Source organism: Oncorhynchus gorbuscha, linkage group LG07 (genome assembly GCF_021184085.1).
Source record: "Oncorhynchus gorbuscha isolate QuinsamMale2020 ecotype Even-year linkage group LG07, OgorEven_v1.0, whole genome shotgun sequence".
Classification (NCBI taxonomy): Eukaryota; Metazoa; Chordata; class Actinopteri; order Salmoniformes; family Salmonidae; genus Oncorhynchus; species Oncorhynchus gorbuscha.
The window spans coordinates 34,245,074-34,267,247 of NC_060179.1; the positions used below are offsets into that span (position 1 = coordinate 34,245,074).

Genomic DNA, 22,174 nt, shown 5'->3' on the forward strand with positions numbered 1-22,174 from the left:
TAGATTATGTAAGAATGTAAGAAATGTAAGGTCTGTTTACATCTGGCAAAAACATATAACAACATAACAACATCTGGCAATAAAGTTGACTTAAAGTAGAAGCTTGTCTTTTGTTTGTAGGTATTTTCACTTGGTAATGAGTAATAAGTAATTATATATAGAAATTGCTCAGGTTACACTTCACTCTAAATAGCTAAATCCTGTTTAAGAACTAGTGACAACCTTGTACTTATGTAGATATTACAAATATGTACTCTGTGGTGTATTAGTGTGTTTTTCCCCAATTGGATGGCGCTTTCAGAAGCTGACGATGAGATTGTCAGAATGGGTAAAGTACTTTGTAGGTACACAATAATCACAAGTAAGTACACCTCAAGCAGTGGAGGCTCCTCAGAAAAGGACCATCCTCCTCAGTGAATTTCATAAAAACAAAATAGTAAAACATTTAAAAAGTTATCCTTTTGAGGTAAAAATACATTAAATATTGGCAACACTCATTTTGTCTGTCATAGTTGAAGTGTACCTATGATGAAAATTACAGGCCTCTCATCTTTTTAAGTGGGAGAACTTGCACAACTGGTGGCTGACTAAATACTTTTTTGCCCCACTGTATATATATACAACTAGCAACGTGATCACTGTTTTTATGTGGCTGCTATGAAAGTGACCTGTTTGCTTGTGATCAGGGGTGTATTAATTCCACCAATTCTGTTGAAAAATGTTTCTTAAACAGAAGCAAACGGAACGAAACAGGGATAATCTTACATGAATCTGTCTGGGGATCCAATTAGCGCCTATTGAGCCTCCAATCTTTGCAATCTCGGATACCCAGCCCATCTGTCCACAAGAGTGAATCAGATGCAGCTTAGAATAAACTAAATTGGTGAATTTAGTGGAAATGTGCCCATTTGTAGTACAAGAACACCTCTGTAATTACAGACTGCAATTACAACCAGTTACCTGTTGAGTGTGAATATCAGTTATTACAGTTAACTACAATACTTGTTAGTGTAATTACATATGTAATTACACTGTAATAAGTACCCCTTAAAATTAAGTGTTACCAATTGTTTTTACTCTGATAAAAGATCATGGCTGTTATTTAAGCCAACAAAACAACATAATTGCATAAGTGATAGCCTACTTTAGTTCCAGTTGCGTCACAGTAGACAAAACCGCTAACAAAATCAATAGAGGTCAGCTGCACGCACATCATACCTACGACATTCGGTTAACTTTTTGTTAAGATTTCCTCACCATATTTGTTCAAGCAAGTGGGGATATCTGTTAACATCAACGGCATCTAGTACGTACTGTTATTTTGTGGCCTATTTTGTGTCTCTTTGTAGATTATATCAAGTGCTTCAATGTTTGCCAGTACTTCTTAGGTTAATGTTTCATCCAGACTATGAAAGTGAAAAGTTGTACCTCTCTCTCTCGGTCTCCCCCTTATTCAAATCTAGGCCTATCACTAGCTCAATAAAGCAAAAATATATATAAAACACATTCAAAAAAGCTTTATTAGCTTTTACAACCACTGACACAAGTGAGATTGCGTGAACAACCAAAGATTTCCTGATGACAAGCAAAATCCTAGGTGTTGGCTCTATAATAAAACTTTTCTCATGACAGCAACTTTTTATCCAGTAGATGGTGCTCTATCACAATCTACAAGTACAAACTTAACAGTATAATGAGCCTGCACAGAGGTTGGTTTTGCAAAAATATTTAATCAGTGTGATAAAGTGAGGCATGTGACAAATTAGCATACTTTGATGGTTTAATACCCACTGTGTACCACTGCACAATTGTTTATGGTCAAATTAGACAAATGTAACACTTTTATTAATCATTTTATTGAAAAAAAACTAAAATGGCCGCTGTACAATTACATTTGATTGGACTGTCGATTAGAAAATTCAGTGGTGAGCTTCTTACACACATTAGCAGCAAGTAGGGACAACCAGGATATTTTCCATTTCAAAAAACACATTGTATTGTTCAAGGGAAGTCACATGGGGTCAACTTAATCCCCACTTAGTTGTTGCACAATGCAAGCTTTTGGCCTACTTGGTCTATGGAATGTTGATACCAATGGCACCAGAAATGTGGGACCATTGGGTCTACAGTTTTGCATATTGAACTCATTCACTCTTTATAGCATATATTATGCACACAGTACTCTACTGACATACATTGTGCAATTTAAAGCATGTCTCTTGCTATATGCATATTGATTAAAACAAGACAGCTAATGCAAAATATTATGTAACCCGAGCCTTTGAATTTAAATGGCAGTGGGTTGAGCTGCAGACTCATTAGTTCCGTTCCAAAATGAAGGTAAATTCAGTCTAGCTATGCACAGGTGTAGCCTGCTCTTTTAAGCTAAACTGCAATTTTGAGATTCAATCGCAGGGTTATTACAGTACGTTCGAGTAATAGTGAATCGTAAGATATTACAATAACATAACAATTTTACATTCTGAATACATTCGTGTTAATCTGTCTAAAATATCAATATGTAAATCAGGAGAGGAAAAGTAAGATTAACACAATAACAAAAGTATATGCCTTCATTATCATGAATGCCGAGGGATTGGATGAAAAACATTAAATGAATCATGGATATTGCAATGCTGCATATGAGCTGTGCAAATCCCCCCAAAACTAGCAGTGGTTTCTCAGGGGTCAAATGCAGACTCTGTAGCGGTCATTTTGTAGCCAGTGATTGTGATTTACATTTGATTGGCAAAGGTGATGGACCGGTGGCACGGTCACTGCTCCACAGACGTGTACATACGGTACATAACTGTGATAACTGCCGCGGCCAAACAGGGGATCAACCAGTTTGTCCACCAACTGTTGAGGGTAGAGGAAGAACAAGAACTCAGATACAGTACATCAGTAAAACGGACAGCTGAAACGGTACAAAAATGATGAACATTAATGTCATAGAATAGCAAACAATAGTTCTGCCAACCTGCACTTGAAAAATCTGAATCAGTAAAACGTTTGGCCACACTCAATGTATTCTGCATTGTAGAATAATAGTGAAGACATCAAAACTATGAAATGACACACATGGAATCATGTAGGGACCAAAAAAAAGTTTAGAATTTTAGATTGTAAGTCGCTCTGGATAAGAGCGTCTGCTAAATGACTTAAATGTAAATGTAGATTCTTTAAAGTAGCATTCTCTCAACCAGCTTCATAAGAAATGCTTTTCCAACAGTCTTGAAGTTCTCACATTTGGACTCATCAGAACAAAGGATACATTTCCACCGGTCTAATGTCCATTGCTCATGTTTCTTGACCTAAGCAAGTCTCTTCTTCTTATTGGTGCCCTTTTGTAGTGGTTTCTTTGCAGAAATTTGACCATGAAGGCCTGATTCACGCAGTCTCCTCTGAACAGTTGATGTTGACATGTTACTTGAAATCTGTGAAGCATTTATTTGGGCTGCAATTTCTGAGGCTGGTAACTCTAATGAACAGCAAAGGTAACTATGGGTCTTCCTATCCTGTGGCGGTCCTCATGAGAGCCAGTTTCATTATAGCGCTGGATGGTTTTTACGACTGCACTTGAAAAAAACTTTAAAGTTCTTTTAATTTTCCCAGATTGAATGACCTTCATGTCTTAAAGTATTGATGGACTGTTGTTTCTCTTTGCTTATTTGAGCTGTTCTTGCCATAATATGGACTTGGTATTTTACCAAATTGGGTTATCTTTTGTGTACCATTCCTACCTTGTCACAACACAACTGGTTGGCTCAAATGCATCAAACCCACAAATTAACAAGGCACACCTGTTAATTGAAATGCATTCCAGGTGACTACCTCATGAAGCTGGTTGAGAGAATGCCAAGAGTGTGCAAAGCAGTCAAGGCAAAGGGTGGCTACTCTGAAGAATCTAAAATCTTGTTGAAAACACTTTTTTGGTTATTACATGATTCCATGTGTTATTTTATAGTTTTGATGTCTTATAATAATAATAATAATATATGCCATTTAGCAGACGCTTTTATCCAAAGCGACTTACAGTCATGTGTGCATATTCGACAATGTAGAAAATATCCATAGCTCATGCAGATGCAAACTTGCTCAAATAAATTCTGATTTTAAATCAGTTTTGTTTCAACCCGATTCAAAACCAAGAATATGAAAATGGCATCAGGGGTGCCTACATACCTTGAGGTTTCCTCGATTGTGGTGGCAAGTGACACCTGTTAGAAAAGGAAAGTCTATAAGACCTCACAAATCTCTACATGGATATCTCTATCTTTGAGTAAACCTATCTTTATGATTCATTATATTGTTTTATATGTACTGTACATGTGAACTACAGTTTTCAAAATAAACCTGGATGAAGGCAGCTTGCCATCGAAATGTCGGTGACTTATTATCATCGGATCAAAAACATATGGTCACGCCTTACTATGTGTGCTTAAATTTGAGTAGTGTAACTTTTCACATTTGAGATCGTTGTTTAACTTACTGAAGGTTTGGCCATCTTTGGCCGATCATCCTACACAAGAGAGAGGAAGGAAGAGAGGGAGAGGTTGTTTATTATGCTATGAGTTGGCAGGCATAAAAAAAATAAGACCAGGCCATCCTTCCCCTTTAGATTACACTAGATGTGGATGAAGGCTAGGGTTGCACATTTTGGGGAATATTCGGAGGTGGACATTTTCTGTGGGAATTAATGGGAATATATGCAAATTAATATCATTTAAATGTAGATTGTTTTGCATGGGATATATTTACCAAATCATATGGAGACAGAAACATAAACCTTATCATAAGTAGACATAATTGCAAATAATTAAATCCTTCCAATAGAAAAAAAAACAAACAATTTAGTTAGGAATTTAACTTTAATTAAATGAGTTAACTCTTCACATGGAATGAGTTCACTGAACAACAAAAGAAAGGAAATATTGAATGATCCCCAATCATCCATCGCATCTCCCAAAAACATTTTCAACATACATCTGTAAAATGATAGTCTAGAAACTAAAGCTTTGGTTGTCTTCCTCTCAGGTTTCCATGTGTTCTCCCTGGACCTCCTCAATGTCCACCTCTTGAACATCAGACTGAGGCCTCATCTTCACTGTCACTTTACAACCTTGTTGAGGATGGCTCGTTGTCAGGCTCAAAAAGCCTCAAGTTTGCCCAGATGGCCACCAATTATTCAACCCTTGTATTGGTCAGCCTGTTGCGTGCTTTGGTGTGTGTGTGTGTGTGTTCCAAAACAAGGACCAGTTGCGTTCTGAGGCAGCAGCTGATGTTGGTGGGATTTGGAGGATGATGGAGGCAACAGGGGAAAGGACCTCAGATCCACAAAGTCCCTTCCACCAGGTGGCTGATGAGATATGTTGGCACGACTACCATATTGCATCTCCATCCCAAAGACTGCCAAGAACCTTGCCCTCATTCAGGCCAAGGTGGCCAGACACGGTAGTGATGATCTCCGCACCAGACAGGATGCTCTTGCCAGCATACTTGGGGTCCAAACATGTACGTGTATGGGCTTCAGGCATGTGTGTATGGGCTTCAGGCAGAGGTCTTCATGCTTTTTGATGTATTTCAGAAATGCAGTTTCCTCTGCTTGGAGAAACAGTGAAGTGGGTAGGGCAGTATGGATGTATTCTCTTACATCTGCAAGCAGAGTCTGAACATCAGACAGGATGGCATTGTCTCCCTCAATCTGTGCAATGGCTACTGCTATAGGTTTCAAGCTGCTTACCACTCTCTCCCAAAATACACCATCCAGCAGGATCCTCTTGATGGGGCTGTCCATATCGGCAGACTGTCATATGGCCATTTCTTGGAGAGACTCCTTCCCCTCCAGGAGACTGTCAAACATGATGACAACACCACCCCAACGGGTGTTGTTGGGCAGCTTCAATGTGGTGCTCTTATTATTTTCACTTTGCTTGGTGAGGTAGATTGCTGCTATAACTTGATGACTCTTCACATACCTAACCATTTCCTTGGCTCTCTTGTAGAGTGTATCCATTGTTTTCAGTGCCATGATGCCTTTGAGGAGCAGATTCAATGCATGAGCAGCACAGCCAATGGGTGTGATGTGAGGGTAGGACTCCTCCACTTTAGACCAAGTAGCCTTCATGTTCATAGCAGCCTGTCACCAGTGCAAATCCTTCTGTGTTCCAAGGTCATTGACTGCCTTCAGCTCATCTGCAAAGTAGAGACTGGTGTGTCTGTTGTCCCTTGTGTTTGTGCTCTTGTAGAATACTGGTTGATAGGTGGAGATGATGTAGTTAATTATTCCTTACCCACGAACCTTCAACCACCCATCAGAGATTATTGCAATACATTCTGCTTTCTCTATGATTTGCTTAACCTTCACTTGAACTCTGTTGAACTCTGCATCCAGCAAATTAGTAGATAAAGCATGTCTGGTTGGAGGGGTGTACGCTGGGCGAAGAACATTCAGAAATCTCTTCTAATGCACATTGACTATGAGCATCAGAGGCGAACCAGACATTAATCAGCATTTCTCTGACTACGTTCCTTCCTCTGATTCCAGGAGGACCATGAGCTGTTGCTATCGATAAGGTGTCTGATTCATCATTTTCACCTCGAATAGAAGTTGAGGTTGCTTGTTGTGAGCGCTGAGGGAACTTTATGCACTTGGCCAGATGATTCAGCATCTTTGTTGAATTCTTCACATATGATTTGGCAAGTATTTGCAAATGTACACAGCTTTTCCTTCCACATTAGCTGCAGTGAAATGTCTCCACACATCAGATAGTGCTTGTGGCATTTTCCTGTAAAGATTAGAAGTTTTAAAAAAAATATAGAATTCCATGTACAGATAATTAAGCAGTTAGATTAAACAACTCCTTCGTAAGATAAATGTTTTAAAATGACACATGTATGGAAACAGGTGAATTAACACTCATCAGTTAGCAGGCTCAAGCAAGCTAAAACCCACATGGTAGCGAAAACTAACTAGCAGAAATTGTTAACAAGTTAGAAATTATTTAAACACACTTTACTGTAGACCACTATTTACTAGTTAACAAAAAATCATGTATGTCATATAAAATATTTCCACCCCACCTAGTATTGTAATCAAAACTTACCAGAAAACATGTAGTCCTTGGCTCACACAGTGTGTAGTGTGGGCTCAATAGCATCTCATTAGTGTGCAAGATCTTGAGAATCAGCTGTACATGTGATGGAAGAATGCACTGTGCATGCAGAGGTTTGCAATTCCATTGAATTGGGGATTGCTTAACCAAAATATGCCACAAGACATAGAATTGCCTTATGTTAATCCCATAAAAAAAGGTTTGCGGCTATAAGCTAACTTTTTTGACGAATTTAAGCAAAATTCCCAAGTCTTAACTTACCAAGGAACATTTCCGGAGAAATTCAGGAAATGTACAGAAAAGTTCAGACCCTTTGCAACCCTGATGAAGGTTGAGAACTAAATTATTTCTATACACTGCAGCAAAGCAGTTCACAAAAACAGACAAAATGTAGAGCTATTGAGTGTCACATCAGCCAACTGAAACCAGAATGATTCATTGTTCAACAAATATACCAAATGAAAATTAAGAGGTCTCTTCCATATCATTGCCATAGCAGGACAATGGGACCACTGAAACATCCTACACAACATCTTGGTCATATGCCTTCAATCAAGATGACAAATAGAGAATGGAAGGATAGCCAATGTCAGTATGCTTATATTCAATGAACACAACAGGGCGGACAACACAACCACAATACCATATTGTACTCTCACAATCCAGTCTCATGCCTCAAAAGAGAGAAGAATTTGCCTGCTAACTCTGAAACCTATACAACTTAATTTTACGGTAAAGAAGATGACGGGTACTTAGAAACAATAACAACCTATGAATTACTTTTGGAATTCATTAAGACAAACACTACCAATAGTGCAACCAGTACCGCAAGTGCTAGTAGTAATGTCAAATTAGAGCATTTACACTGTAGTACCCTAAACATACCTCTCTTCCCCATGACCAAATAACACCATATTATGGGGTTTTGGGATACTACAATAACACTCAGTAGAACCCCTGTTTCTGATTGCCAGAGACAAAAGTTAGGTAAAGCTTTTAAAAGGCATATTTGAAACATGAAGAGTGCTTACTGGATGCAGTTCTCCAATGACCATGTTGGCAGCCATCTCCTTGGCATCCGATGAGTGCCCGACGTCTTCAAAGCTCTCCGTGGCATCGCCGCCCGCCTGTTCCCTCAAGACCTCCTCTCCACCTGGGTGCTGTAATATACTGTACATGTCAGAGTAGTTCTTTTCAAGCAATTTAGGCTTATTGAGGGCATATCACTGTTTAATTCTCAACCATGCTAATGTTAAAGTGTAGCTAAATGGACAATTGGGAAAGGAGAGGACCGGAAGCAATTATGTAAACATAGTATTTTTTGCATAATACAGAAACATAAAAAGTCTAGAACACTCACCTACATTTGGAGACTGTATAACAGGTTCAAATATTTAATAATGGAACAGTAAGATTTGTCATGCTTGACCTATAGACTGCATGTCATTGGGCTAAATAAGGATTCCCCACATTCCACTATAAACTGTTTTTAAGATACCTTCTTAAAATCCTACAGCTGACTTAGACCAATCATATTTGTGTAAATTTAGTTGATTATGGCAATGTGCTATGAACCAATTTATAACAGTCCATTTGGAAACCCTATAATCCTAGACATTTAATCTGTGAAATACTTAAAATGTTATACACAGGGAAGATTGAAATACTGTTAGTTTTCCTGGAAACACCTTTTCGTCCTCATGCTAGCTACAAGTAGCCATTTAGGAATGGCAGTGTCAGCTAATCAGCTCCTTTTTTTGTTCACTGCAAGTGCCATTCCATGTGGCTACTGCTAGTTAGCATGAGGACAAAAAGGGCAGTTTACTGGGACAACTAGCAGTATTTAAATCTTCTCAATGTATCAGTGTGGATAACGGTACAATTTGGAGTACAGTGGCACATCCCATCCCTGCATTTGGGTACGTTTTCCGACCCACATCCAGCGCTGGCTCCACAGTGTCTTAATGTAACAGTGATTGCGTTCCGACCCCAGTGCAGCTCAGTGTAAACAAGTGTAATGGTAGGGTCTTAATCTGCTGGCGACCGGGAACCAAAATGCTACAAACCCTCAGCAAGTTTGATTGCTAGAGAATGGTCCGATAGTTATTCGTGCTACAATGTGACGTTACTATCCTCACATATGTGATGTTCACACAATCGTAGGCCTATATGAAATTAAGCCTTGGATGATTGCTGAGAAAAACTGGCCAGTGTTTCTCAATCCTGGTCCTAGGCTTGAAAAACACTGGTTTAGTTGACTGTTGCCATATGGACATTAGCCTAAATCAAGTAACATTTGATGGGCTATAATATGAACCATTCGTGTAGCCTAACTTTCTCACCTCTTCCAGAAATTTGGTGACATCGTAAACGTTAAAGTTGATTATAATCCATGTACTCTTGAACGTATTCTGTTCCTCGATTTCTGACAGTCGGTAGTATTTTACAGCTTGTCCGTTCTCCCCTTTATCCTCCATTTATATTTTCAATAAATACACCTAATGTGAATCCGGGAAAGAATTATGTTCCAATCTTACAAATAATTCGATGCAGTGACTATGCACAAGTACACAGGTAACGACATTTAGTCTAGATGACAAAGTGAGTTCAGAGATTTCTATGTAATTCCTGGCACGCACCAGGAAGCTCCCCCAGACTTGACCATGAATGCGGTGATTGGTTATTTTAATATTTCCTTTTCATTCTGAGGCGCTCTTATTGGTGTACTCCATGTCAGTCTGTCCCTGACAAAATAGCACGCAGGGTGACTCAGCTAAGGTTGACAAAAGTTCATCCGGATAAACCTATCTCTCGCGCAATAACAGGGGCATGCATTTCCACCTGTGCGTTGTGTATGCAAATTGATTCAAACCAGGAATGTTGCCACAAAAAAATGCAACAAAATAACAATGTGAAGTGCAAAAAGGCATTGTCCTTTCCTACTGTGTGCAAGCCTGTTAAACGAATTGCTATTTAGGCTACTCTTTCGCTTAAATCAACAAATACAGAAACAACAAAAAGAAAAACGTATATGCTTTATGTATGGGCTACAGTGAATGCTATTGATTATACATCGGCTAGACAACCTAGGGAACTATGCACAGATAACAATTTTGACTTTAAACATTGCAACCACACACTTGATGAAACATTGTGCAGCAGAGTACTCTTTTGTGATGACTGACGATAACATGAGGCAGCCAGAGCATGGTTCGGGTTGCACGCGATGGTTTTCCCGCCAGAATGAGCAACATGAATGTGCCACGAAGAGTTGGCTATTTCGAATTTCTGATGCTTTCTGATATTTTCGTTGGTAGCTTAGCTAGTTAGCGGTCATACAATTGTAAAATATTGTTAGCCAGTCAAGCCAGATAGTGTCCTTGCTTATAGACTTGTGTAGCCTACCCAGTTCAGTTATTTAGCTAGCTAGTCAAAGAAGAGAACAAGGTTACTAAATAACGGTGGCTAGCTAACGGTAGCTAGCTAGGTACAGAATCCAGTTCCATCCAATAACATATCTGACACAACTGTTCTGCAGGTGAGTTATCATTGTTGGGAGATACCTAGCTAAGTTGTATTGTTCAACTCTACAATGATGGTGAAAGGTTTCCAAAGCTCATGATTGTGTTCTCCACAACAGGACTTCTCAAAGTGGTCTGTGGAGGTACTGCAGTGCAGTGGGTCCATGCCCAGATCTCAAAGTATAACGTTATACATAGCTAGCTATATTTACATGGATTTTTAAAAATGAAATTAAAATACTTTTTTTGTCACATGCACCGAATACAGCTGGTGTAGACTTTACTGTGAAATCCTTGCTTTGAACCTTTTCCAAGGATGCAGAGTAAAAATACAAATAGTAACACAGGAATGGAATTAATTACACAATAATGGACCTATATATTATACAGGGAGTACCAGTACCAGATCAATGTGCAGAGGTACGATGTAGTTTAGGTAAATACTGTGCCCTCAGAAAGTAAGTTATTTACACACCTTTACTTTTTTTTACAAATTTTGTTGTGTTACAGCCTGAATTTAAAATTGATTACATTACGATTGGTTTTGGTGCTGGTCTACACACAATACCTCATAATGTCAAAGTGGAATACAGTTTTTCATTCTTTTTTAAAACAAATTAATTCAAAATGAAAATGTTAAATGTCTTGAGTCAATAAGTATTTGTTATGTCAAGCCTAAATAAGTTAAGGAGTAAAAATCTGCTTAATGAGTTACATAATAAGTCGCATGGACTCACTGTATGGAATAATAGTGTTTAACCTCATTTTCAGTACCCCCAACTGTACAATATCTGTAATGTCCCTCAGTCAAAAAAAAGCTTATCCCTTTGAGCATGGTGAAGTTATTAATTACACTTTGGATGGTGTATTAATACACCCAGTCACTACAAAAATACAGGTGTCCTTCCTAACTCAGTTGCCAGAGAGGACGGAAGCCGCTAAGGGATTTCACAATGAGGCCAGTGGTGAATTTAAAACAGCTACAGAGTTCAATGGTGTGATAGGATAAAAATGAGGATGGATCAACAACATTGTAGTTACTCCACAATACTAACCTAATTGACAAAGTGAAAAGAAAGAAACCTGTACAAAATACAAATATTCCAAAACATGCATCCTGTTTGGAATAAGACACTAAAGTAATACTGTAAAAAATGTGACAAAGCAATTAACCTTTTGTCTTGAATACAAAGTGTTATGTTTGGGGAAAATACAATACAACACTGAGGACAGTACCACTCTTCATATTTTCAAGCATGGTGGTGGCTGCATCATGATATGGGTATGCTTTTCATGGGTATGCTTTTAATCGTTTAGGACTGGGGAGTTTTTCAGGATAAAAAATAAATGCAATAAAGCTCAGCACAATCTAAATCTTAGAGGAAAACCTGGTTCAGACTGCTTTCCACCAGACCCTGGGAGATTAATTCACCCTTTATCAGGACAATAACCTAAAACACAAGGCCAAATTTACACTGGAGTTTCTTACCAAGAAAATAGTGAATGTTCCTGAGTGTCCGAGTTACAGTTTTGACTTAAATCTACTTGAAAATCAATGGCAAGACCTGAAAAGGGTTGTCTATCAATGATCAACAATCAATTTGACAGAGCTTGACGAATTTTGAAAAGCATAATGGGCAAATGTTGCACAATCCAGGTATGGAAAACTCTTAGAGACTTACCCAGAATAGTCACAGTTGTAATTGCTGGCAAAGGTGATTCTAAAATGTATTAACTCAGGGTTGAATACATATCTAATCAAGATCTATTAGTGTTTTATTTTTAATATTTTTTTTTGACAAATCTTATAATTTTTGTTACACTTTGCATTACAGATTATTTTGTGTAGATCGTTCACAAAAAATTGACAATTAAATCCAAAATGTAGAAAAAAATCAAGGGGTGTGAAAACTTTATGAAGGCACTATAAAAAAAAATATATATAATTCTAAAAACCTGTTTTCGCTTAGTCATTATGGGGTATTGTGTGTAGATGGATGATGATCATTTTTATTTAATCCATTTTAGAATAAGGCTGTAACGTAACAAAATGTGGAAAAAGTCAAGGTGTCTGAATACTTACCGAATGCACTGTATGTACATTAAGGCAGGGTAAAGTGAATAGTCATCAGGATAGATAATAATAAGTGTAAAATAAAGAACAGAGTAGCAGCCGCAAATGATTAGTATAAAAGTGTGTGTTTGTGTTGTGTCAGGTTTTGTGTGGCAGTGTCAATGTATAGTGTGTGTGTGTGTGTGTGTGTGTGTGTGAGTGTGTATATAGTGTTTATACATTGTCTAGTGAGTGTTCGTCAGGTCAGTGCAAGATAGGATCAGTAGAGATAGTTCTGTGGTAACCATTAATTGACCATTTAGCAGTCTTACAGCTATTTAGTGGTCTTATGGCTTTGGGGGTAGAAGCTGTCTCAGATCCAGTTGCAGACAGAGGTGGTCAGTCTAGAGGTCGACCGATTATGATTTTTCAACGCCGATACCGATTATTGGAGGACCAAAAACTGCCGATACAGATTAATCGGCCAATTTTTATTTATTTATTTGTAATAATGACAATTACAACAATACTGAATGAACACTTATTTTTAATATAATACATCAATAAAAATACATTTAGCCTCAAATAAACAATGAAACATGTTCAATTTGGTTTAAATAATGCAAAAACAAAGTGTTGGAGAAGTAATAGTGCAATATGTGCCATGTAAAAAAGCTCAAGTTTGAGTTCCTTGCTCAGAACATGAGAACATATGAAAGTTGGTGGTTTCTTTTAACATGAGACTTCAATATTCCAAGGTAAGAGGTTTTAGGTTGTAGTTAATATAGTATTTATAGGACTATTTCTCTCTATACCATTTGTATTTCATATACCTTTGACTATTGGATGTTCTTATAGGCACTATAGTATTGCCAGTGTAACAGTATAGATTCCGTCCCTCTCCTCGCCCCTACCTGTGCTCGAACCAGGAACACATCGACAACAGCCACACTCGAAGCAGCGTTACCCATGCAGAGCAAGGGGAACAACCACTCTAAGTCTCAGAGCGAGTGACGTTTGAAACGCTATTAGTGCGCACCCCGCTAACTAGCTAGCCATTTCACATCGGTTACACCAGCCAATAGGCTGATAGGCTTGAAGTCATAAACAGCGCTGTGCTTGCAAAGAGTTGCTGGCAAAACGCACGAAAGTGCTGTTTGAATGAATGCTCACGAGCCTGCTGCTGCCTACCTTCGCTCAGTCAGACTGCTCTATCAAATCATAGACTTAGTTATAACATAATAACACACAGAACTATGAGCCTTTGGTCATTAATATGGTCGAATACGGAAACTATCATTTCGAAAACAAAACGTTTATTATTTCAGTGAAATACGGAACCGTTCGGTATTTTATCTAACGGGTGGCATCCCTAAGTCTAAATATTCTTGTTGCATTGCACAACCTTCAATGTTATGTCATAATTATGTACAATTCTGGCAAATTAGTTCTCAATGAGCCAGGCTGCCCAAACTGTTGCATATACCCTGACTCTGCGTGCAAGAGAAGTGACACAATTTCACCTGGTTAATATTGCCTGCTAACCTGGATTTATTTTAGCTAAATATGCAGGTTAAAAAATATATACTTCTGTGTATTGATTTTAAGAAAGGCATTGGTGTTTATGGTTAGGTACAGTCGTCCAACGATTGTGCATTTTTCGCAAATGCGCTTTTGTGAAATCATCCCCCAGCGTTGCATCGATTATATGCAACACAGGACACGCTAGATAAACTAGTATTATAATCAACCATGTGTAGTTATAACTAGTGATTATGATTGATTGGTTGTTTTTTATAAGATACATTTAATGCTAGCTAGCAACTTAACTTGGCTTACTGCATTCGCGTAATAGGCAGTCTCCTCGTGGAGTGCAACGAGAGGCAGGTGGTTATAGTGTTGGACTAGTTAACTGTTAGTGTTGCAAGATTGTATCCCCCGAGCTGACAAGGTGAAAATCTGTCATTCTGCCCCTGAACAAGGCAGTTAACCCAACGTTCCTAGGCCGTCATTGAAAATAAGAATGTGTTCTTAACTGACTAGCCTAGTTAAATAAAGGTATATGAAAAATGAGGAAAAAAACGGCAAAATCGGCACCCCAAAAATACAGATTTCTGATTGTTATGAAAACTTGAACTCGGCCCCAATTATCGGCCATTCCGATTAATCGGCCGACCTCTAGTTCAGTCCCAGGGTCCCTAGCTTGGTGGTGATCTTGGTAGGGACTATGGTGTTGAACATTGTGCTGTAGTCTATCAATACCATTCTCACATAGTTATTTCCCCTCTTGTCCAGGTGAGACAGGGCAGTGTGAAGTGCAATTGAGATTGTGGATCTGTTGGGGCGGTATTGCGAATTGGAGTGGGTCTAGGGTGTCTGGGATGATGGTGTTGATGTGTGTCATGTGCAGCCTTTCAAAGCATTTCATAATTACAGATGTGAGTGCCACAGGGCAATAGTCATTTAGGCAGGTTAAGTTTGGAGTTCTTGGGAACAGGGACAATGGTGGTCAGCTTGAAACATGTTGGGATTACAGACTGGGGCAATGAGAGATCAGTGAAGACACTTGCCAGCTAGTCTGTGCATGCTTTGAGAAACGCGCCCTGTTATTTCTTGTGATTGTTAACCTGTTTAGAAATGTTGCTCGTATCAGCCACGGTGCTCGAGATCATCCAGAAAAACAGGGGCTTTCATGCAAGACACAGTGTTGTATTCCTCGAAGCGAGCATAAAAGGCTTTTAGCTTGTATGGGAGTTCTGCATCACTGGGCAACTCACGTCTGGGTTTCCCTTTGTAATCTGTTATCGTCTGCAAGCCCTGCCACATATGATGAGGGTCGGAGCCGGTGTAATTAGATTACACCTTCCTCCTATATTGTCCTTTTGCATGTTTGATGTCTCGTCGGAGGTTGTAGCATGCTTTCTTGTATGCGTCCATGTCTGTGCCTCGTTTCTTATATGTTCATATAGTCACTGTGGGGACGACATCGTCTATGCATTTAGAGTTGCCTGAAGCCACCGTCCGATCATGCTGCTGCATGAAGAATCCACTAAGTACTACGTGTCATCATCCTGCCACGTCCCTGTAGGTCAATCGTGATACAAGTCAGTATTCAATGTCCATCCATGTCTGAGGACGTCAGGAGATGACGTGTAAACCGGCCACTAGTTACCTTCAAGTAGGTTTATGGTGTTGGGGATGGTAGATGGGCGTAAGCATCTGCATCTAATTCCAAAGGTTGCAAGTTCAAATCAAGCGATAGAAAGTTTTTGTTTGTTTTAAGCCTATCCCAAACCTTATAACCCTTACCTTAACTATTCGGAGTTCATGCCTAGCCTTAAGAATTTAGAGTTAATGCCTGAACTTAACGCTAATCTTAACCTCAAACACTTTGAGATTTGACGTTTGGAAGAACTTCAAAATGTTATATTTGAGAAGCATGGTGAATGTCTAATTCTGACGTGAGACTGTGAGTGCTGGTATAATATTGCAGCTTTTCAAGTCTCTCTGATGGGAGACTCGAACGAAGTTCATCCAGCTTATTCTCGAGTGACTGGACATTTGCCAATAGTACGGAGGAGAGCGGCGTTAGATTTTCACCAGGACTCCAGCTCTTCTACTGCGTCTATGCTTGTGGCGCGTTGGTAGCCCATGGAACAAAGGAATAGATAGGGTCCGGTATGAACAAGGAAACAACTCAGTCAGAGTTGATGTCAAAATCGAGGTTAGTAACTGACAATCTCATGTCCAGAAGTGCTTGGCGGTCATATGTGATAATAGTATGACCTTTCTATACAAAAAGTTAAGGTAAACACTAAATAGAAAAGTTGGGTTGGAACTCGTAAGATGTCGCTCTTCTCCGTCAGCGCCGTGATGATGTTGCACACCGATTTAAGTAGTGGGAGATTTGTGGAAATACTTGGCAATGCTTATTAGATGACTTTCAAATACTTTTCAGACAACGTTTTGTTACCACCCACCAGCGTGGTATTGTTTATTAATCAGAAACAACTGCAAAGTTCTTCATCTTCGCTACTGAGGTGAGCCAAACAGCCTTTCGTCCACTTGGCCGCCTGAGCCATGGAGCAAATTAAAATAGGGGGAGCAAACTTGTTTTTGCAGCTCCACTTTTTTTTTAACCAGAAATTATTAAAATCCATTGGAAAATCTGTAAATTTTCACTTATTTTTGAGCTAGTCTGTATTTCATTTTAAATTTGTTTTTGTATAATTGTGTGACATGATTGAGTTCTCTCTCCCCCGTCACCCCAAGATGAATGATTTTGACCACTAAAGTTTTGCTTCACTACATGCTCCACTGTTTTGGTTGGTGCATCTAGAAGCCACAAGTGTCTGTCCTATAATGAAAAGGCCCCGCAAAAGTAAATTCAAGGAACCTCTTTACTTATTTTGGTGTGCTGTTGTTACATTTGTATTAGTGCTTCGAGTCCGATTCGCTCAGGGTGTTGTTAGGTGTAATTTGTGACGTGCATCATGAGCAAAGTCATTGTAACCTATCATTTCACATCCCTTGCGAGAACCATGAGCAGGGGAATATTTGGTTTTGCTGTACCACACCCGAAGCCTGCCAGCAGCCTACCTACTGTTCCAAAGGTGGCACCTTGTCCATTCCAATGTAGAAGAACGCATGTCTCTAAACCTTTCAATAGTTAACCATATTACCAGAGCTTCATCTTATTACTATTTCTATGGCAGATTTGCGGCCGCAATTTATGGAAAATGCCAAAACTTTGGAGATAATGCAACTAGATAAGGTTAGCTAGATAAAGTTAACATAGTTAGCTACACTGACAGCTATCAGTGCCTTATTTGTTGATGTTTCTCCACTTCAATTGGAAATCACCTCTGCGTTCCTTCCCACCCCCAATTTGTGAATATTTTTTACAAGTATCGTGTATAAGTCATTCTTCAGAGGTGGAACCTAAATGAGCAAGTAAACTAATAGGGTTAACATCTCCTCCATGCCAGCTGCTAACAGCTTGCCCAATAAGCTAGTATTTCTGGTAGTTGTGTACATATTGCTGTATATATTGTTTTTGTGTATATTTATTGTTATGTGTTCATGTATTTTTACTATGCGCTGCAAAATTAGTTGCTCCCTGGCGATAATGAAGACTACTCTACATTTCCACTATAGAACAGGAATTACGTTGAAATAGGGCTGGCATTGCCCTCTGGTGGCGTCCTTTAAAGCTGCAACAACAAAATGTGTAGAATTGCAGGAAATCACAATAGCTTGAAATGTGCAAAATGTTTTCTCCCATGCCAGGCCTTTAAAGTGTTCCTTCCCAGGGCCTGAGACTTGGTTTGTCCGGCCATGCACTGTCGATGTCAGAGTAAAACTCCTTGTCTGCTATTTTTTCTCACTCGAGTTGTGCTCCGATTGTGAGGGGGTCCCTGATGAATTTGCGATCAAAAGGGGTCCCCGACCCAAAAAGTTTTGAGTACACCTGCTCTACAATTTGTTTTAACACCTTATGATTCATAACAACAACAACAAAAAAGGACCTAGCTAGCTTCAACTCCATGTTTATGTTTTGGTTGTTCATAGGTAGGTTAATAAAAAAATATATATATATATGTCTTGCTTCAGATAGGTTTGAGGTTACCCTCAAACCTATCTGCTCGGTAATGTTAGGCTATAACTAGCTAGAATGTTAAACCAAATTGATCTAGCTACACATGATTGTCACCAGCACTGTGTGTAGCACACTAGCTGTTACACTCTACACTGCAATTTCACTTGCAAGTTCATGTTAAAGAGCGGTACACTAAAGATGCTTGCAAAGGCATCAATTCCACAGTTATTGGAAGCCTTGAGCACAATGAAAAGAACATGCAGTGCCTTGCAAAATTATTCAGCCCCTTGGCATTTTTCCTATTTTGTTGCATTACAACCTGTAATTTACATGGATTTTTATTTGGATTTCATGTAATGGACATACACACAATAGTCCAAATTGGTGAAGTGAAATTTAAAGAATTACTTGTTTCAAAAATGTCTAAGAAATAAAAAATGGAAAAGTGGTGCGTGTTCACCCCCTTTGCTATGAAGCCCCTAAATAAGATCTGGTGCAACCAATTACCTTCAGAAGTCACATAATTCATTAAATAAAGTCCACTTGTGTGCAATCTAAGTGTCACATGATCTATCACATGGCCCCAGAGTCTGCAACATCACTAAGAAAGGGGTACCACCAAGCAAACAGCACCATGAAGACCAAGGAACTCTCCAAACAGGTCAGGGACAAAGTTGTGGAGAAGTAAAGATCAGGGTTGGGTTATAACAAAATATCAGAAACTTTGAACATCTCACAGAGCACCATTAAATCCATTATTTAAAAAATTGAAAGAATAAGGCACCACAACAAACCTGCCGAGGGAGGGCTGCCCACCAAATCTCACAGACCAGGCAAGGAAGGAGAGCATTAATCAGAGAGGCAACAAAGAGACCAAAAGTAACCCTGAATGAGCTGCAAAGCTCCACAGCTGAGATTGGAGTATCTGTCCATAGGAACACTTTAAGCCGTACACTCTACAGAACTGGGCTTTACGGAAGAGTGGCCAGAAAAAAAGCCATTGCTTAAAGAAAAAATTAAGCAAACACGTTTGGTGTTCTCCAAAAGACATGTGGGAGACTCCCCAAACATATGGAAGAAGGTACTCTTGTCAGATGAGACTAAATTTGAGCTTTTTGGCCATCAAGGAAAATGCTATGTCTGGCGCAAACCCAACACCTCTCATCACCCCGAGAATACTATCCCCACAGTGAAGCATGATGGTGGCAACATCATGCTGTGGGGATGTTTTTCATCGGCAGGGACAGTTAAACTGGTCAGAATTGAAGGAATGATAGATGGCGCTAAATACAGGGAAATTCTTGAGGGAAACATGTTTCAGTCTTCCAGAGATTTGAGACGGGGACGGAGGTTCACCTTTCAGCAGTACAATGACCCTAAGCATAGTGCTAAAGCAACACTCGAGTGGTTTAAAATAAATCCTCTTGGGGCTAGGGGGCAGAATTTTCACTTTTGGATAAATAGCGTGCCCAATTTCAACTTCCTGCTACTCATGCCAAGAATATAAGATATGCATATTATTCATATATTTGGATAGAAAAGACTCTGAAGTTTCTAAAACTGTTTGAATCATGTCTGTGAGTATAACATAACTTATGTAGCAGGCAAAACCCAGAGGACTAACTGTTCAGATTTTTTTTTCCTCTCTCTGTTCCCTGAATTGTCATTGCCAAGCGATATTTCTTAGGAACTGTTTTCAGTTCCTACCGCTTCCACTGGATGTCACCAGTCTTTGGAATTTGGTTGAGGTTATTCCTTTGTGCAATGAAGATGTAGGCCAATTAGGAACTTAGTAACACTTTTGTGAGTTGTGCAAGACGTGAAAAGTAGCGCTGGTTTGTTTTCATTCCTGTATTGAACACAGATTGCCCCGTCTACAATTTGATCGATTATTAACGTTTAAAAATACCTAAAGTTGTATTACAAAAGTAGTTTGAAATATTTTGGCAAAGTTTATAGGAAACTTTTGAAATATTTTGTAGTGACGGTGCGTTTTTTGTAAACTGATTTTTCTGGATCAAACGCGCTTTATAATTTGACATTTTGGATATATATGGACAGAATTAATCGAACAAAAGCGATGTTTATGGGACATATTGAAGTGCCAACAAAAGAAGCTCGTCAAAGGTAATGCATGTTTTATATTTTATTTCAGTGTTTTGTGTAGCGCCTGCAGTGTTGAAATATGCTAACCCCTTTGTTTACTGCTGGTGCTATCATCGTCTTATGCTTTCGCCGAAAAGCATTTTTTAAATCTGACATGTTGGCTGGATTCACAACGAGTGTAGCTTTAATTAAGTATCTTACATGTGTGATTTAATGACAGTTTATTTTAATCTAGCACTCTGCATTTTCCCTGGCAATTGGCCAGTTGGGACATTTGCATCCAGGCCTATCCCAAAGAGGTTTTAAGGGGAAACATTTAAATGTCTTGGAATGGCCTAGTCAAAACCCAAATCTCAATCCAATTCAGAATCTGTGGTATGACTTTAAAATTGCTGTACACCATCAGGAACCCATCCAACTTGAAGGAGCTGGAACAGTTTTGCCTTGAAAAATGGGCAAAAATCCCAGTGGCTAGATGTGCCAAGCTTATAGAGACACATCCCAAGAGACATGCAGCTATAATTGCTGCTAAAGGTGGCTCTACAAAGTATTGACTTTGGGGGGGGGGGGGGGGGGTGAATAGTTATGCACACTCTTGTTTTCTGTTTTTTTGTCTTATTTCTTGTTTGTTTCACAATAAAACAAGTTTTGCATCTTCAAAGTGGTAGGCATGTTGTGTAAATCAAAAGATACAAACCCCCCCAAAATCTATTTTAATTCCAGGTTGTAAGGCAACAAAATAGGAAAAATGTCAAGGGGGGTGAATACTTTCACAAGGCACAGTATGACACTGTGCCAACAGAGCAATTGTTCATTCCTTGACACAGGCTAAGACCCTTTCAATTATATTTCTGTCTTTCAGCAGGATGAGTGGAACTGAAGGTGGAGAGCAGTCCCTGTTCTTTCTAATTCTCCCTGACCTGAGGAAGCTGTGCTGTGTCACCCTGTCCTTGCAGTCTGATGATGGAGAAGTGAGAAACAAGCAGGTGAAAACATGCAGGTGAGACAGCTGCTCAGAGTTTGCTTGGAGGTTGCTTGAATAAATACAGGTTCTTATTTTTTGATTGATTAATTAATGGAATGCAAACCTCAAAATTCCCAATCTCTTCTTAACCCAATGGTAATGTATTTATCTTTCTGAAAGAAACTCAGGTTGTTTTTTGAATGAAATATAAAAACTTTTGAGATGCAGAAAGGATGCACAGAAAGACTGCACAGTTATTTTCTAGTTTAAAATCAACTTTCTATATTGTATTAAAGTGCATTGTTGCTGTTCTCAGGTTAATAAGCAGACCATTTTAATTAACTTTCCTATATTCACTTTCAGGGAGCTGTTGTTATTGTATGCAGACATCATTGCCTCTCCGGTTTTGGGGTGCTTCTCGGAGATCACAATGGTGATGGCGGTAAGCGTGCACTCAAGTCCGTATTTAATAGTCCACGAAACAGACAGACTAATCTCCCGTGTGCGGATTCTGAGTGTAGACCGAGGAAATCTGCCAGGACTGAATGGGATGTGTGATATCCGAGCAGTCCAAGCTCCAGTTTTCATGTTTGGTAATTTGGACATATCAGGATTGGGCGAAGGCGGTGCTTAAACCGCTTGCCCACGAGTGCATTGTACGTGTGCCCACACAGATCGGAAAGGGGGGGGGTGATTTGGCTGTGAGTTTCCATTTGTGAGGGTGAAGACTTCATTTTGCCGGAACACTCAATTTCTAACACATTTGAACATAGAAATGATTCAGGCAGCTGACCAAGTTACACAATAATTTACTTC

General features: G+C 39.2%; 2 protein-coding genes across 3 annotated transcripts in view; one reads left to right on the top strand and one right to left on the bottom strand.

The window, feature by feature from the left end:
* Window positions 1–1,710: 1,710 nt before the first annotated feature.
* Window positions 1,711–9,773, bottom strand: LOC124039828 (cytochrome b5). Its single transcript, XM_046356269.1, has 5 exons — window positions 9,458–9,773; window positions 8,147–8,275; window positions 4,493–4,522; window positions 4,186–4,220; window positions 1,711–2,859 (listed from the first exon to the last, which is right to left on the bottom strand). The coding sequence occupies exons 1-5, from the start codon at window positions 9,590–9,592 to the stop codon at window positions 2,775–2,777; spliced, it is 414 nt and encodes a 137-aa protein (XP_046212225.1). The 5' UTR covers window positions 9,593–9,773; the 3' UTR covers window positions 1,711–2,774.
* A 537-nt stretch (window positions 9,774–10,310) lies between these two features.
* The window catches only part of LOC124039829 (uncharacterized protein C18orf63-like), a 37,352-nt gene continuing 25,488 nt past the window's right edge, over window positions 10,311–22,174 (top strand). Inside the window, exons 1-3 of one of the 2 annotated variants that reach the window (XM_046356272.1) lie at window positions 10,311–10,653; window positions 21,257–21,394; window positions 21,722–21,800. In XM_046356272.1, the coding sequence (XP_046212228.1) occupies window positions 21,261–21,394; window positions 21,722–21,800 (213 nt within the window). In that variant the 5' untranslated portion in view covers window positions 10,311–10,653; window positions 21,257–21,260. Of the gene's footprint in view, window positions 10,654–15,975; window positions 16,414–21,256; window positions 21,395–21,721; window positions 21,801–22,174 lie in introns of those variants that run through there. The other variant, XM_046356271.1, reaches the window with a different exon arrangement.